Source organism: Colossoma macropomum, unplaced genomic scaffold (genome assembly GCF_904425465.1).
Source record: "Colossoma macropomum unplaced genomic scaffold, Colossoma_macropomum, whole genome shotgun sequence".
In the NCBI taxonomy this organism is placed as follows: Eukaryota; Metazoa; Chordata; class Actinopteri; order Characiformes; family Serrasalmidae; genus Colossoma; species Colossoma macropomum.
Window position 1 is genome coordinate 75091 of NW_023495516.1, and position 17447 is coordinate 92537.

Below are 17447 nucleotides of genomic sequence, written 5' to 3' on the forward strand. Positions count from 1 at the left end.
GTTTATGAGTCGTTGAGACATAATTTGTGACTGACATCTGCAGACCAAGCCCAGGTTAGGCAAAGCCCCTGTTCAGGAAGAAACCCCCTTTGGTCAGCTTAGCCAAAAGCCAAGTTAGCTTAAGCCAAGTAAGTGAATATAGGTTAAACCAAACTAAGATAAAATAGCTAATGAACTAACTTGGCCCAGACTCTTTCTATGTGTGTTAACTAACATGGTTGTGGGTGTAACAACCATGTTACTTGGTTCACCTAATCCCTAACTCTAACTTCACGAACATCTTTACTAGCTGAGTATTCATGCTTTTTCCACTAGATTCCTGCTGTAGCTGATATTACTGGTAACTGCTGCTATAGAATGTCTATGTTCTGAAGTGGTGACAATGAAGGCAGAATGCCACGGAGTGGTGAAAATGCATCCTCTAGGTATAAACATGTATACATATATTTTGTCTATTTTAACTGGCTGAACTACTTCAATTATCTAACAGCATAGTCACTGAGTAATTGTTTTGTACACTTTCTGTGGGGTGATGCTCTAGTTCTGTAATTCTAAGAAGAACACTGTGGCTGGTCCCCAGCATGGTCTCTTAAGTTGCCATGAAGCAACTCATGCTTCCAAACATACACAAGGTCTAAGATGATTTATTATTGCACACAAACTTATTAGCGCTGCTATTTTCCCCGTGTTCAGGTATGCTGATAATGCCTGATGTGTAGGATCTGTGTTATTTACACTGTTTTGGGTTTTGCGTTGTTCTCTCTTGGCCTGGTGAGCCTCTCACGCCATGGACCCACTGGCTACAGTCCTTGAAAAGCACATTGTAGCCATGGAGCTAACTGAGATGAACACTGTTTGTAAAGCAGACTTACTGCTATACTTCCTGGGAGTAGAGTGGACCTTATAAACAAAGGTCCACTCTACTCAAAGGTCCACTCGCTGCTCCTTCCTACCCCAGCCAGAGTGCAGCCTCCTCTGTGGACACTGTCATGCGCCTGGGACAATGTCAACATCCTCGTCCATGTTCTCAGCAGCCATGTGGCACCTGTGAATCAAGGTCTCACACCACAAGAGCCCAGACCTGCCCAGCTTGTGGACAGACATGCTGCAGCTGTGGAAAGCAGAATCATTTTTGCTTATGTATGTCACTCTGTTCCAGCTGGCTCGGACAGCCACAACCCCCAGCCTGCAACCACAGTTATCGACACTAACATCAGGCCTAATAGCATTTAAATCATGCACACTTAATCTCAATTATGTGTACCCCATTGCTGTTGGACACAGGCACCAGTGTGTCTCTCCTGAATGCTGACAAACAGTTTTTCAGCTCACTGCCACTGTCCATGCCCTCCACTGCTCTTTTTAGTTATGGCACCTCCAGAACTGATTTAGTTGGCTCCCTCCACATGAAGGTTTGTTACAGAACCAAGGTTCAACCCTGCATTTGCTTTCATGTTGCCTGTTGGGTTTGGACCCCTTCTGCGCTCTGGGGTTCTCCCTCCTGGACACAGGGAGTTCTGCAATTATGACTGTTGCTATGCTTTGGCAACAAAAATGGCCTGCACTGTTTAAGGGGCTGCCTCTCTGTCCTCGTCCACAAGTCGCTTCTTGCCCCATTTGTTACCCCAGTCATTCAGTCACCATATGGCATCCCGCTGAGTCTCCGCAATGGGATCATGACTGAGCTGCAGCAGCTGCAAGAAGCAGGCACCACTGAGCTGGTGGACGCCCCACCCTGGGTTTCGAACCTGGTGGCAGCTAAGAAGAAGTCTGAAATAGAGACATGCTTTACATGTCTGTATGCATCTCCAAGCAGTTAATAAGGCTATGATCCTAACAAATAACCACTCCCAGAGTGAATGAGGTACTCACAGCTCAGTTCAATGGCTCTACAGTGTTTTCAAAGCTCAACTTCAGAAAAAAAAAGTACTTACAGTGTACTTATGTGTGCTCCACCCCAGTAGCAGACACCTCACTGCCTTTGTCACACATGTGGGTGTGTTTCAGTACATCTGTAGGTCATTTGGTTTGAGCTCTGCCCCCAGCTGCTTCCAGAAGGTCATGGTATCTGCTGGCTGGCATCACAGGTGTCGTGATCTAACTTAATGATGTTGTCATGCATGGGTCCACCGCTGAAATACACAACGAGTGACTCAACAGAGTCTTTGCTCTGACACTCTGAGCCGACACTCAACGTTGACAAGTGTGTCCTCTCTGTACCAAGCTATTGAGTGTGTGAGGTGTTAGCAGATGGGATCCACCATCCCTGAGCCAAGCTCTGATGCTGTGCATGTCCTCAAGGTGCAGCTTACTTCGCTGCCAGTGTTGGTTCCCTTTGACATCTCTGGCCCCAACTTTCTCAACTGCGATGCATCAGCCACAGCATTAGAGGCTGTGCTTTTACAGATGCAGAATGGTGTCAAGATGCCTGTTGCCTTCACCTCTGCGGTCTTCAGTCCAACTGAACAGGGGAACTCTGTGGGGGAGCGTAGGCCATTGGCCTGCATCTGGACCTGTGAAAGGTACCACTCGTATGGCCGCCCTTTCACACTGACTACAGAGAGACAGGCCCGGACTACTCTGCTGTCCACCCTGGCCCAAGGGTGCTCCTTTAAATGGGCGATCTGCCTCATTCTGCTACACTACAGGGCCACACAGTACTTGACCACAGGCATATCCCTAGCCTCCCTTATGCTAGGCTGGGCGCTCCACCTATCTCTCAACAGGCTTCACCCTTTCCCACCCCAGGTACCTTCTTATACAATCAGAGCCTCAGTTATCTGCTGGCAGAGGCAGATGAAACAGTGCTTTGACCAGTCAAAAGGGTCAAAGTGCCTACTATTACTGCTCAGACTGGTCAGCGTCCAGAGGCCTCACAGGGACAACAAAATGACCTCGAACTGATGCCTTACTCTCCAAGTTACTCATTGACTGGGCCCACTACCTACCTTCTCAACGATAGCACTTGATGGCACTCCAGGTGCCTCCAGACAGTGCCAGCTCCTATGTACATGGTAGATGATACACCCCAGATTACACCTTTTGGCATAGTGCCAGTAGTCCATGCCCAGGTCTCTGATGCCCTGTTTCCTGAGCCACCTTAGCCTTGTGCCTCCCGGCCCCAGCCCCACACCTCCCCTTGATCTGCTCATATCTGTTCGTGCCCAGGTCATTTGAGGGGGGTGTGGAGTGTTTGCACATTAGTGGGCAACTTAGAGAAATCCTCTCACAGAAAAGATGTTTGATCCTTCATTCAGACCCAAATAACCCCACATATAAGCCAACTTGCACATTTTTTGTGAAATGTTTAAAAAGTAGAGTATTAAAAAAGAAGAAATACTATGAATCTATTCCACAATAGATATGGCCTTTCTATAATATATACAGCAGTGTGCAAAAGTTTTAGGCATCTGAGAAGATGAAAGAGAAATCTAAAACCAAACCTGTGTTCTTCTAACCAGCTAACAAGATATTTACTACTTTTTTGAAAAAAATAAATTCTTATTACTTCTTACTTTAATACTTTCTAATGTTATATTATTTGTTTTTGTGCCTAAGAGATTTGGCTGTCCTGAATACACATCAAAATGATGATAAGAAAAAAAGGGAAACATTACAAAAAAGCCAAACAGCTGTGTGTGTGTTTTTTAAAATATTAGCTATCATTTACATGGTGGGCTTAAAGAGTATGCTGTCTGGGCAAATCTTACAGACATGTTTGTTATACTTAATTTTATTTTATTACAAGGTTATATAGTTAAATAGTAACCACCATTTTAACCACAAAAATTGTGAAATTTCTAGTTAACTCTGCTGGACCCAATTCCTCTTTCATGTTTTCTGTACTGTTTATGTTAAGGTGTTAGAACCGGAACTAAACAGCAGCCAAACACTATCCACAAAAGGCTAGAAGAGTCAGGATGAAGCTTCTTGCTCCAACTTTATTTGCCTTGAGTATGTGAATTTAGAGTGAAACTGAAGGGCATAAATTACAAAAGTTACTCATGTAGTTTCCACATACAAAGTAAATTATATGTTTGCAATATACACAAATGAAACAGCATATAACACCAGGACAAAGATAAAGGGTAGCACCAAAGCTAGGAACAAGCTAACAACCACATCTAATGTAATTAATCCCCAAATTTAACTTAAACACAACTCAATTCTCAAAAATATGCTCATATAAACAGGTAATCAATAAAAAGGCTTACTCACAGACATTGCTTCAAAGAGATTTAAAGAGGTTGTCAACAGATTAAACTAAGCCAACACTTGCTGGTTCTCGACTTCCTCTCTCTTTTCTAAAGAAACATAGTCAATGTATCCAATAGGTGACACTATTTTATTGCCTAAACAAACATTTCACCTTTGTTTTGCCTGGAAGGCAGAACACTCCCCGCCTGGCATCAGTGATGCCACTAACAAATAATGTTACAATCTCAACTTTGAGACTCACTAGCAAAAAGAAAAATGACCTGAGACACTGGTCTCGCCAGTGTTGTTGAAGTAACCCGATTCACAGTCTGGAGTTCCACTTTGTGCACCTTACCATCTGCGCTGGGACAGACTGACTCAACCACTGGTATAGGCCACATATTACGTGCTGCATGGTCATCTTTTAACAGCACAACATCCCCTTTCTGGAGATTTTGCTGTCTTGTCTCTGGATTGTGGGGAGATATCCCTTCTACACCTGGCCCAAAACATCTACGCAAGAGCATGGACTTGTTGCCATTGGCTTTCATGCAGATCTTTGTCAGTGAAATTTCCTTGGGGAGATGGAGCACCAGTCTTCTGGGTGAAAAGCGTGGCAGGTGTAAGCAGGTAGGGTGAGTCAGGGCCTGTGGAGATGGGAACGAGGGGCCTTGCATTCATTATTGCAGAGACTTTGGCCATTACAGTGCACAGAACATCATGAGTGAGAGGAGTCTTCTCCTGCTTAAGTGTGAAACTGAGAATTCTGCGAGCCACTCCGCTTATTCTTTCCTAGGCTCTTCCCCTATGAGAGGAGCGAGGAGGGTTAAACTCTCAGGCACATCCTTGATAGTTCAGATATACTTGATCTTCAGATATCAGCTCTGACACTGTTGCTCCCTGACAAATCTGAGGTCAGAAAACATCCATACCCAAATACACTATATTGCCAAAAGTGTTCACTCACCCATCCAAATCATTGAATTCAAGTGTTCGAATCACTTCCATGGCCACAGGTGTATAAAACCAAGCACCTAGGCATGCAGACTGCTTCTACAAACATTTGTGAAAGAATGGGTCGCTCTCAGGAGCTCAGTGAATTTTCAGCGTGGTACCGTGATAGGATGCCACCTATGCAACAAGTCCAGTCGTGAAATTTCCTCGCTACTAAATTCCACAGTCAACTGTCAGTGGTATTATAACAAAGTGGAAGCAATTGGGAACAACAGCAACTCAGCCACGAAGTGGTAGGCCACGTAAAATGACAGAGCGGGGTCAGCGGATGCTGAGGCACATAGTGTGCAGAGGTTGCCAACTTTCTGCAGAGTCATTCGCTACAGACCTCCAAACTTCATGTGGCCTTCAGATTAGCTCAAGAACAATGCATAGAGAGCATCATGGAATGGGTTTTCATGGCCGAGCAGCTACAACCAAGCCTTACATCACCAAGCGCAATGCAAAGCATCAAATGCAGTGGTGTAAAGCACGCCGCCACTGGACTCTAGAGCAGTGGAGACATGTTCTCTGGAGTGACAAATTATGAATAGCTTCAAAGGGTGGGCTGACATCATATTAAACCCTATAAATTAAGAATGGGATGTCACTCAATTTCATATGCGTGTGAAGGCAGACGAGCGAGTACTTTTGGCAATATAGTGTATGTAAATGGGGGAGCCACAGTGACACGTTCAGGAGGCAGATCTGCCATTTGAGTTTCCAGCAGGTGACACATAATTGGTAATGAAGCTGATAAGTTTCTTCTCTCCAAGAATCCACAGACCTGTGGCTCTAAGTGCTCCTTCACTAAAAATGGCATACTTGACTTTTTGTGACACAACTTCTGGCCATATTTCATCATCCTTGTTTGAATCGACAACATCAAATGACATTGTGATATTGCTTTATGGCTTTCATAGCGCTGGTGGAGAAAGGCTGGTCCATTGAGCCATGTTGTGTCTGCAACACATGATATGTGGACAGACCTTGATGTGCAGTCAGCCGGGTTTTGCTCAGATGGAACATACAGGCTTTGTAAACTGACAGATATGCTAAACCTTAATGTCTAGTCTGACTATGAATATAGCCTAAGAAAACCTTACTGTCACAGTAGAACTTCACCATATCTGGTTGATGGTCCATTTGACTGAGGATGAGAGCTGCAATTTCCACTGCCATTACTGCAGTGAATAGTTTAAGATGAGCCATAGTGGGCTCAGGCTGGGGAGCCAGCCAGGACTTCCTGATGACAAAGCCCACTTCAATTTTCCCATCTTCACCGATCCCTCTGATGTAAGCCACGGACCCAATAGCTTTAGAGGATGCAAGTCTCTCCAGGCCACCCATTCCTGATGCCTCTCTTCTGGTAATGGCTCATCTCATTCACAAGTGTGGTTGTTCAGCTCTCGCAGGAGGGCCCAACCCTGTATGATCACTTTCATCCTGTACTTGATTATGTCTTTTGTGAGGTCATTTCTGAACCTCAGAAACCTCAAGAAGTTCCTGTGGTCCTCCCTCACCTCCTCTCCCTAACAGTAAAACATCTGCTGAATGTCAGCAATAAATGCCACTTTCCCCTTCCTAAAACGGATGAAGACCCCCACAAAGCAGATATTAACATCTGGGCCTGTAAGTAGCACACCATTCAAGGACATGTTGTGGTACTTGAGTCGAAAACCACCCTAATCTGGAGGTGGCAGACCCCAAAAACAGTACCAGCCATCGGGCTGATCATTGAACTGTCTGTCATTTGAAGTGCCCGTGGTTGGTGCCCTGAGCTTGTGTAGTGTGGCTGGACATGAGGTTGAGGTGTTGGGATATGAGACTCACAGTGAAGATAATCTCCTGTGCCACTGTCACAATGTGTGGGACTGTTGGTGGGGGAAACTGACTCATTTTGTGGCAAGAGTCGAAAAACACATTGCAGTCTTCAGCTAGCTAACTTTTCTTCTGCAGACTGTGGCATCTGGAGAACATAGGGTTCCCTTAGTTATGAGACTGTCATCAAGCTAAGGCATAGAGGGTGTTGCAGCATCAACATGAGAGACAGAATGCAGTTTCATTTTTTCTTTCACATAATTGGTAGTATGCATAGACACAAATGTCCCTGGCAATGCATTAAATTATTTTCTGGAAGTCGTTTTACCGTCATTCACTCCAGCTGCCTCCAGTGCCTCTGCATGTGCTTCAGTGGCTGCTGTTTCTCTCAGCAGTGCCAGTCTTTGTAATACAACATTTCATTTGGCCTGTTTCATGACCACACTACCCTGTTCAACTTTTAATTGTGCCTCCTTTTCTGCGAAGAATGCACATGCTGCTTCTGCCTTAGCACTGGGTCTAGGTGCTACAGTGACTGATTAAGCAGATGTGAGGCATTTTTAGTATCATCCATAATTGTGGCTTGTCATTTACATGCACTCAATAATCCGATCATAATGGGATTTCTTAAGTTATCTGATTATTCAAATGGTCATGTAAACAGTATACTCCGATTTTTTTAGATCGAAGTAAGGTCTAGAAATCTGATTAAGAAATGCAATAAAGAGAGCTAGATTTTAGCTTAGTATTCAGATTTCTCAGTGCATGTATACTTCTTTCTACTTTCAGATTTCTCTGTCTGCACATGTGCGAAAACAGATGGCAGTACCGGAAATAAGCAAGCAGCGTTGCTGCAAGATGGCAGCAAAACACTTTCGGAGCGACAAAATCCGGTGCTATCCGGTGTCGACCAGAGGAGGATGGGTTCCCCTTTTGAGTCTTGGTTCCTCTCAAGGTTTTTTCCTCTTGCTCTTAGGGAGTTTTTCCTTGCCACTGTTACCATTGGCTTGCTCAAGGGGGCTTGGGCCCAGATTTTTCTGTAAAGCTGTTTTGTGACAATATCTTTTGTAAAAATCCTATACAGATAAACTTTGACTTGACACTGAAACCAACTACATGCTTGACGAAATGAAGGATTTAAATATTCTTCATCTTCTAGATGATATATGTTCATATTTTCAGCTAAAGTGGCGCTTTTTTTTTTTTAAAGCTGTGGCATGAAGTTTGAGTTTTACATTACGGTTATGTCACGTCTTATTCTGTGAGTTTATTGGCTGGTTGCAAAGCAGAAATCCGATTACTGCCTGACTCATGTAGACCTAGAGTTTCCCAATTATCTAATTATTCAAGTGCATGTAAATGCATTGATCGGATAACTGACAAAATCTGATTTTCTGCAGTCGGGTCATTAAGTGCACGTAAACACACTCATTGTTTTGAAGAGACTGAAAGAGGATGACAACAGATTAACCTGAGTCTGCATTCATTTCTGGTTATGTTTTCCAACACATTCTGGTTCTCTGCTTCCTCTCTCTTTTTTAAAGGAATATATTCCGTATTTCCATATTTTGTCTTGGCTAAACAAACATTTTGCCTTTTGCTTTGCCTGGAAGGCAGAATATTTACAATGTAATTCAAAATAACTTGATTTTAAAGTTGCTGCTAAATGGGGACAGCATATGAAATCTAAGTTAGAGATTTGTATGTGGGGTGAAATTTCTCCCATACATAAAAAATCAAGTTTTCTTGCAAATAAGGCCTGAAACGAATGCCTGTTAGTATGTGTTAGCATATATGTGGCTATAAGCACAAGTGTCACTAAAATATTTCTGCAAAAGTGAGAATTAAGTCATGTGTAGGCTACTGTTTGGTGCCTTCCTTTTTTCCAAAAAGACATATGTGGCAAACCATGACTATTAGTGCTAGGCCTTTAGTTCGACCACAAATGCAAAAAAAAGGTCAAAAATGTGGGAAAAAAGCACCTCTACAATAACGCTAATTTGTGCTAGCTTTTCTGTGGCATTCTGGTCAGACATTAGCATAAAGCTAACAGCAATTCATGTGATCATTTTTTGTTCATTCTGGATTAAACATGGACATTTGATGCTTGTAAAAGATACTCCATGTTTTATTCAATGCCTTTAACAATTAATATACTTTTTACTTTGTGGCCGTTCAGTAAAGAACTTCTATCACTGTTTCATCTGTCACTGTTTCATCTGTCACATCTGACTGAAATGCATTGGTCAGGCTACCACTTGTATTCACAGTCAGTGACATATCTAGGACTTCCAGAAAGCCTAGAGTGATCTTTCTCTCTCAGGAGAGCTTGCATGGCTGTTTCTACCTAGATACCACAGGAAGAAAAAAATCCTGATTGGATAACTTTTTGTTGAACATTTCAAGATGTTAGCACTTTTGTTTCCAACTAAAACTAAAAAAAGAAATGAAAGAGTATTACTAAAATACTGGATTATATTAAATAAAAATTACCTAAAAAATACAGAAATATACTTTTTTTATTTTACAGAAATCATCAATGCTGCAATGTGGGATGAATCAATGAATTAAACTTTGACTGATCCAAGGTGTAAATTCTATGGCTGTGAATATGTCCATATCATTAGGAAGATGCGAGTTCAGAAATATGCAAATAAGATGCAAATATGAATTCAGGAAAAGGTCATTGTTACTGTGTTTTAATTTTAGCCTACTTTTTCCTTGAAATGATGAGCATCTTTTGGCTTTGGTGTTAGCTTACCACAGTTCAGGTGGTCCGTCACTTAACTGTTTCCTCAAATCCCAACTGTCCATCTTGAAATAACTTTTGTACATTGATTAGCAACTGTAACTTGGGCCAAGCACCTCTGACAAGGTTTTAGAACATTACCATATGCTTTAGCATTGTACATGTTGTAAAGGGCTGTAAATCAGATAACGAGATAGTTTTGAGAAGGCAGTTAAATTTCACCCTCTTCCTAAACTGAAAACAGTGCAAAAAAAGTGCAGAATCTGCACCGTATGGATAAGTGCATTATCAATAAATCCAAGGAATTTGGCTAAGTTGGCTAACTACTTAGCAAATCTGGTTAGCTAATGAAGTTTTTTCTTTGTTATTGTAAATTGTTGAATTTAGAGAGTGGATTAAATGTGACACAATGTGAACACAAAATCCCGGTATCATGATAATGAGCTTAGCTAACATGGGAATTCTAAACGTCTATGGTAACAAGAAATTAGCTTTCTGCATTATGGCTTTTTCCCATTGCTTTTGGCAAACCGTCTTCAAGATTCATGTCAAGAGCCTGGCATTTAAGTCAAGAGATAGTTCATGGCTAGTTCATGCAAGCACGTTCATCTTCTTGTTTAGAAAACAATTTTGAATTATTTTGGCTGTATGTTTAAGGTTGTTTCTCCTGCAGAAACATCTATATTCTCCCCAGATTCAGTTTCTTGGCTGATGAGATTAAATTCTCCTTTAATATGTCCTGATTTAATACTCTGTTTATGTTTCCTTCAATGATGTATAATGACCCAGTAAGTTTTGCAAAGAAGCCTCATATCCTTCACCGTGGCATTCTTGGGATTGTATGCACAACGGTTCTTTCAACAAACACGATGAGCTGAATTATTGAGCACATTGTTGTAAGGAAAAGAGTTCTGATTTGAATAAATGCTAGTGTGAAAATTTTAGGCAAACATCTCTGAGCTGGGGTGTAGGACTCTTGTTTCTGATGCTTTCAGGTCGTCCTGCAAGTCTTTTCGAGTGACTGCTGAAATCATGCATGGCGTACCTGTCCAGAGACGATTAGCTGTGGTTTCATAAAATTTCCACCTTCATATTATCAAACCAATTGTATTGACAGGGATATTTAAGGTTTTGCTCTGGCTCTGTAGTTTTTCTATTTGAGAGTCATTTAATAATGTTGTCCCTGATAACTTTACGAAGCACTTTCACCTTCACCACAATTGCTTCTTGTTGTGTGAAATCTGCCCAACCACTGCCATTGTCTTTAGACATCAATGACACCAATTTGCTCAAGAACTTTTTTTTTTGCAGAAGCAGAACTTAAAATCAATTCATTTTTATGTTACCTTTGTGAAATGCTGTGAAGTGATGAAAAATGCTAATAAAAACAAACAGCAATGATCAGTAAATTCTGGTTGACTTAAATTAAAATGAATTATTAAATTCAATATTTGATCTTATTGTTTTTGTAAATATCTGCTTGTTCCAATTTTAATGCTTGTAATACATTCCAGAAAAGCTGGGACAGGAGAATGTTTTCCATGGTTACATCTCCTTTTCTTTTAACAACACTTAATAATCATTTGTGCACTTAAGACAAAAACTAGTTTAGATCCAGTTTTGAAAGCAAATTTTTTTTTTCCAAGTCTCCATCTGTGCAACTGTATGGGTCCGTCATTGTTGTGTTTTGCACATGTTTTAATGGGACAAGGGTCTGGACTGCAGGAAGGCCAGTCTAGCATCCGCATGCATGGACGTCGCAGAATAAGATGTCATCTAGAAGAACATGCTACTCAAAATGTGTTAAACATTAATGAAGACTTCACAGGTATGCAAGTTACCAGTACCCCCCTGCCACCATGACAGACCCTGACTTTGGAACTTTACATTGGTAACAATTTGATGTTTTCTTTTTCTCTTTGGCCGGAAGAACACAATGTACCATTGTTTCCATAAACAATGCGAAAGTTTGACTCATCACACCACAAGGGAGTGAAGTTGGCAGTGTTTCTGGACATATACCAAATGACTTTCACTGTGCATAGTGCACTCTTAACTTGCATTTGTGAATGCAGCGACAAACCGTGTTTATAGACAATGGTTTTTCAAAATATTCCCGAGCTCATGTGGTGATCAGTCACAGAAACATGCCAGGTGTAATGAAGGCAGTGCTGTCTGAAGAACTGAAGGTCACGAACATTCAGTTGTGGTATTTCAATCTTGCCATTTATACAGAGATTTCTCCTGATTCCCTGAATCTGTTGATGATATCATGTACCATAGAGGGTTAAATACGTAAAATCCTTGCAATCACTCACTGAAGAATGTTATTTTTAAACTGTTTTTGCAGCTGGTGAGCCTCAACCCATCCTTGCTCATAATGGACTAGGCCTTTCCTGGATGGTCCTTGTATACCCAAGCATGATTGCATCAGCTCACCTGTTTAGGGTGTTTTCTTGAACATTTCACAATGTTCCTAGTCTTAAATTGCCCCTGTCCCAACTTTTTGGAAAGTATTGCAGGTATAAATTTCAGAATAAGCATATGTTTACAAAAAGCAATGAAGTTTGAACATAAAACATTACATATCTTGTTTATGTCCTATTTTTGTTTAAGGTCAGGTCAAAGTAGATTTACAAATCACTGTTTTCTGTTTTTATCATTTCACATTTATCATTTAACATCCCAACATTTTTAGAATTGTGTTTATACAAACTGAAAAGACATTATGGGTAGAAATTTCGAGTCAACTTAAGTCTACTGTATGTCATAAATACATACCTGTAAACCTAATCCTAATAGAAATGGGGAGGTGGGTGATGGGAAACCTGTAAAACCACTGCACCACCTAACACCATCCCCCTATAATATTTTCAAAAATCTGAAATCTGTAGGCATGTAATAATTGCTCCCAAATGCCCATAGTATCAGTGTTGTTTTTATTATTATGTATGTGATAGCACACACCTAAACAGGAATTAATTGTGAAAGTGCATGCATGCCATGTCATGAGGTGAAACAGCATGCTACACTTCAGACTGTAATCTTTCCCACAGATAAAACAGATGATGTGACAATATGGCACTAAAATAATTTGAGAATCATTGTGGTAGTAATTCCAAGGCTCGAAAGATAAAATAGTCCTATTAGGTTATGGCTGTCTAAAATGTTTTGAGAATCTGGCTCCTGGAGTATTAATGGGAGCCCCCCTGGTATAGGGTATTTTGCACACTGGATTGGACCAGGTACCCATACGGGGAAAAAATAGCATTTCACATATTTATCAAATATATTTTTGCAATGAAAATGGCTAAAACATGTATTTGTAAATATATTTTAAAATGCATTTATTTATATTTCTTATTATATTTTTTCAATTGTATGTAGTTTTAACAAAGGTTACAAATATAACTAAATATACATGAACTGAATGAACGGTACTGACTTCTTTGTTTTGCACTGTACTTTACATTAACCATGAACATATGAAGTAAGACAGCGCTCACAAAAAACAAGATATCAAATCATAACTGCATTTTCACAGTGTATCAATACCTACTAAACTTGCTTTTGCCATGTTAAAGGTTCTTTTGCTAATATTTAAAATGAAGACACTGGAATACAAATTCATTTCAAAAGGTATTCGAAACAGTAAAGTGCATTAGACAGTGTTTTGGCTGTTTTTATACATTTTCAAATGTATTTGATAAATACATTTTAATACAAATAAATAAATACATTTTATGTCCATATATTTTTTCCACATGGGTACAGAACAAATCTCAACCAGGGATTATTTACTAACTTTCTTTAATATTTTAACATTTGACAATATTTAACAATATTTTCTTGTGTAAATGGATAAGATATCCAGACAATTTATCTGCACTTGGAGAAGAACAGACACACTGACCTCATTGAAATCTCCCACACGTGGAATATGATTCTTTCGGCTTTTTCCCAGGACATTCCCACTGTTCGACACCACAACTGCCGTGTTCCACAGTGTTCCTCCATGAATCTCATCCCTCTCCAAAATGGGGGACACTACTACTATGTTGTACTTTTTTGCCAGCTACAAATCAAAAAAGAAAAACAGAATAAATACAGGTTCTTTAAAATGTTTTGCATTTTTTGTTTGAGTTTTGTTTGGACTGTATATCTGACTATTTTCTGGATAGGGGCTAATGTTTGTTTCTGTTGGCATGAGATATAACCATACAGTAACTAAAAAAACTGTTTCATTCATAAATAGTTCACTGTTGTTTACATAATTCAGCGAGGTGGCAGAGACATTTGGTGTCAGATGTACACTTCAGAAAGTGGCTAAATGTGGGTGCTGGGCCACCAGATATAGTTTGAAGTTTGGTTAGCTGAGTCTAATTAGCTTGCTGATGTAGTGAGATGTATGCAATATTCTCTTTGACCCAACAAGACTTGTGTAGGACAGACGGTGGTGCAGTTCACATGGTCACAGTTTCTGATCACAAAGTTGAAGTTGAGATTGAGACAGCAGAGGCTAGATGTATAGCCTGTTTCAAATTCCACACTTGCAGTTTTGTATACTAGTTCTGTGTATGCACATGCTTTCAGGTAAATGTCTGGATGTGTCCCATATCTCCAGTGTGCAAAAGTGCAGTGCCCAGCACCACAGTGAACACACTAAGTATATAGGGTTGCCACCCATCCAGTTTTCACCAGGACTATATGTCCATTTTTGACTGTCATTTGTCCAGTTTTCAGAATTCAGAACCATTGGCCAACCGTGCTTGCACACAGATGAATTAGACCTACACATTTAACCCATCACACATTGAACACACACACTAGGGTCAGTGAGCACACTTGCCCAGAGCAGTGGGGGAGAAACTGGGGGTTAGGTGCCTTGCTGAAGGGCACTTTAGTCACATACTGTTGGCTCAGGGGATCAAACCGGCAACCTTCTGGACACGAGGCTGGTTCCCTAACCTCTAGCCCACAACTGCCCCCAACATTCTCACAAATTGTGTGGGGGTGGGAAACAAGCAATAAAATCATACTGGTTAGCTTGTTTGCCACTCCTCATTTCCCCCCCTCCTACTGTCAATTTTAGGCCAATATCGTGCCATTTAGCATAACTGTCTTTTTTTTTTTTTAACTCAGTGGCATTGGGCAATCATAAAGAGAGCTACCACAAGTTATAGTATGTCTAAAATGAAGAAGAAGTGCAAAAATGGCCAACAAATTCCCAAATTTCAGATTGACATAAATGGAGCCAGCATTCTCAGCAAACCAGTCAATGTCTGTCAAACTCAAGGACACTGCCAAAAAAGATTGCATGATAGCTGCAGAACTAACATTAGTGTATCACAGAATAAGCACCATATCATATATTATTTTAACTTGTTTTTACTTAACCTATAAGTTGTGTGATCTCAAAACTTTATTTTATTTATTTTAAATTCCTACTATTTCATTTTAAAATTTTTTATTAATTCCTGTGAGCAGTGCATATGTGGAGCAGGTGTTTAGTGTCATGAACAATCTCTAAAGCAATGAAAGAATACAAAATGTCTTGTCAAGACAGAAATCTGCATTCAACTTAATTTTAGACTATCAGGTACTAACTTTTACAAGCTTGAAGAACAAACTACCGCTGACAGCTAGAAGGTCACATACAAAGTACACCTGGAAGAAACATTAGGGGTGTGTCTAATGGAATTTTGACTTTAAGTATGATGGGCCATAGGGGTGTCCTGTTATGGCTTGTTGTGGGACATATTTAACCTTATACGTCCCACAGTGCAATAAGTTGGTTACATTAGGATGTGCTGTTATGGGAATTAAAGTTGCAGTAGGCAAGATTAAGAAGAGAGTGGACTTGAAAAGAGTGGGTTTGAAATTTTGAATAAGTACAGCTTTCAGGCCCCTCCCTTTCCTTCTCCAGCTCCCCACAGAAGAGACTGCTGTGCACGCAGTGATTTTTACTGGATTATTTTGCCATTTTACATTGTGAAAGTTACCACAGCTGCCTAGGCTAGACAGTACTGCTGTCAACATTACTGGCTAGCAAACAAGCAGAAGTAAATCTTTTGACATTAAAAAATTAATCTACTACTAATGGTAATCTACAATGTCCATTTGGTAAAAGAACTAGCACACACTTTTATCAGTGCTTAGATGTTTGTTTGAAAAATTAGCTGTGAGAGCACAGGCACACATAAATAGCAGGACCAACGCCAAACGACTGCCTGGGCACTTCACAAAGATATTTTCCGCAACTTTTAAATAAAACAATGCTAACCAATAGCCTTGGCAACAGAAACAACCTAGCGTTAGCCCAACTGCAATGTCACAGTATTTTGAGATATACGCTACGTAGTGTTACTGTAACCATTAACATCTTAGCTTTGTGGTTAATTAAATAAAATAAAATAAAACATAAATCAAGCAGGGGTAATTACCCGTCAAGAAGAAATGTGGTTAACTTAGCTTTGGATTTGAAGCCTTTCAGCTCCACCTCCGAAAAACTGCCCCAATGTTTGCCCTTGTTTTATCTCGGGCCATGTCAACCTATCAAACACTCCTCCTGGTTTTGATTCAGGCACAGTGGATTCTTGCAAATGGAATTTGGAGCACTAGGTGGAGCCAGAGGAGGCTGACTGATCACAGATATTCTGTCTCTTGTACTACTGTCAGCGCATAGTTTTACCAAATATGACAAAAAGATGTTTTTATATAGGCTACCTACTGCAGCTTGAAGGAAAAGAAAATTCAAATCACAAGAACTTACATAACAAGGTTAGGTGAATAAGATATAAAACATAGTGGTGCTCTGACAAATAATTTGGAATTTGCAAATATGTAACCAAAATAATTATAATAATAAATCAAATTTACAAATGCATAAAAATATTTGTAATATATAGAAAGGATTTTTGCATGTGTAAAAAAATTTGGCATTTGTAAATGAAATGCTGTGAATGTGTGAATCAGTACTACTCAAATGATTTACATTGTGCCACACAATAGAATCACATGAAAAGTTTGAAGTTCCAAGTGTGACAGTGTTTTTTTGTGTGGTTGTACAAATCCACGAACACATCTCCATTTCTGTTTGTGTGAACTTCTTTTTGCAACTGCAGATTTTTGACACTGTTTTGACAGCAAATTGATGAATCAATAGGAAGGCTTAAACTGGTCCGATCAGAAAGCTAGTTTGCCTTATCCAATCACAACCCTGACTGCTTGCTGTCTGTCAAAGCTTTGGTAAGCTGCTGGTACACGCCTCTAATGGTGTTTTGACCAAGGGCATATGCGGACATATAGGTATCTGACTCTAGCAGTATGTGTACATGTTAGGTAATAGAACAAAAAACTATGGACATTTGATTTTGCAGTCACTTATGTTAATATAATAATATTGTCATGAGCCAGTCCCCCGGGCCCTGGTGACGGCCATGGGAGCCAGCATGAAGGTGGCTTTTTGACCCTTTTTTGACTCCATACTTCCTAAACTTAATTACATAGTTGTCCTTGGCAAAAATATGGGAGGTGAAATGTGTATGGCTTTAAAACAGCTATCCACAAAAATGGACAAAAATATGTTACACGGCTATCTTGAATTTTGTCAATCATTTTGTCCAGTTTTAGGTAAGTTTGTTATAAAGTCTGAGAAACCGCATTAAAAGGTGTATGTCTTAGGTGT

General features: G+C 40.2%; 1 protein-coding gene across 1 annotated transcript in view; it reads right to left on the reverse strand.

Annotated features, from left to right (window-relative positions):
• upb1 (ureidopropionase, beta) overlaps positions 1-17447 on the reverse strand; it is a 33456-nt gene that overhangs the window by 3427 nt on the left and 12582 nt on the right. The window contains exon 5 of the mRNA XM_036562801.1: positions 13674-13835. Coding sequence (XP_036418694.1) covers positions 13674-13835 — 162 coding nt within the window. The remainder of the gene's footprint in view (positions 1-13673; positions 13836-17447) is intronic.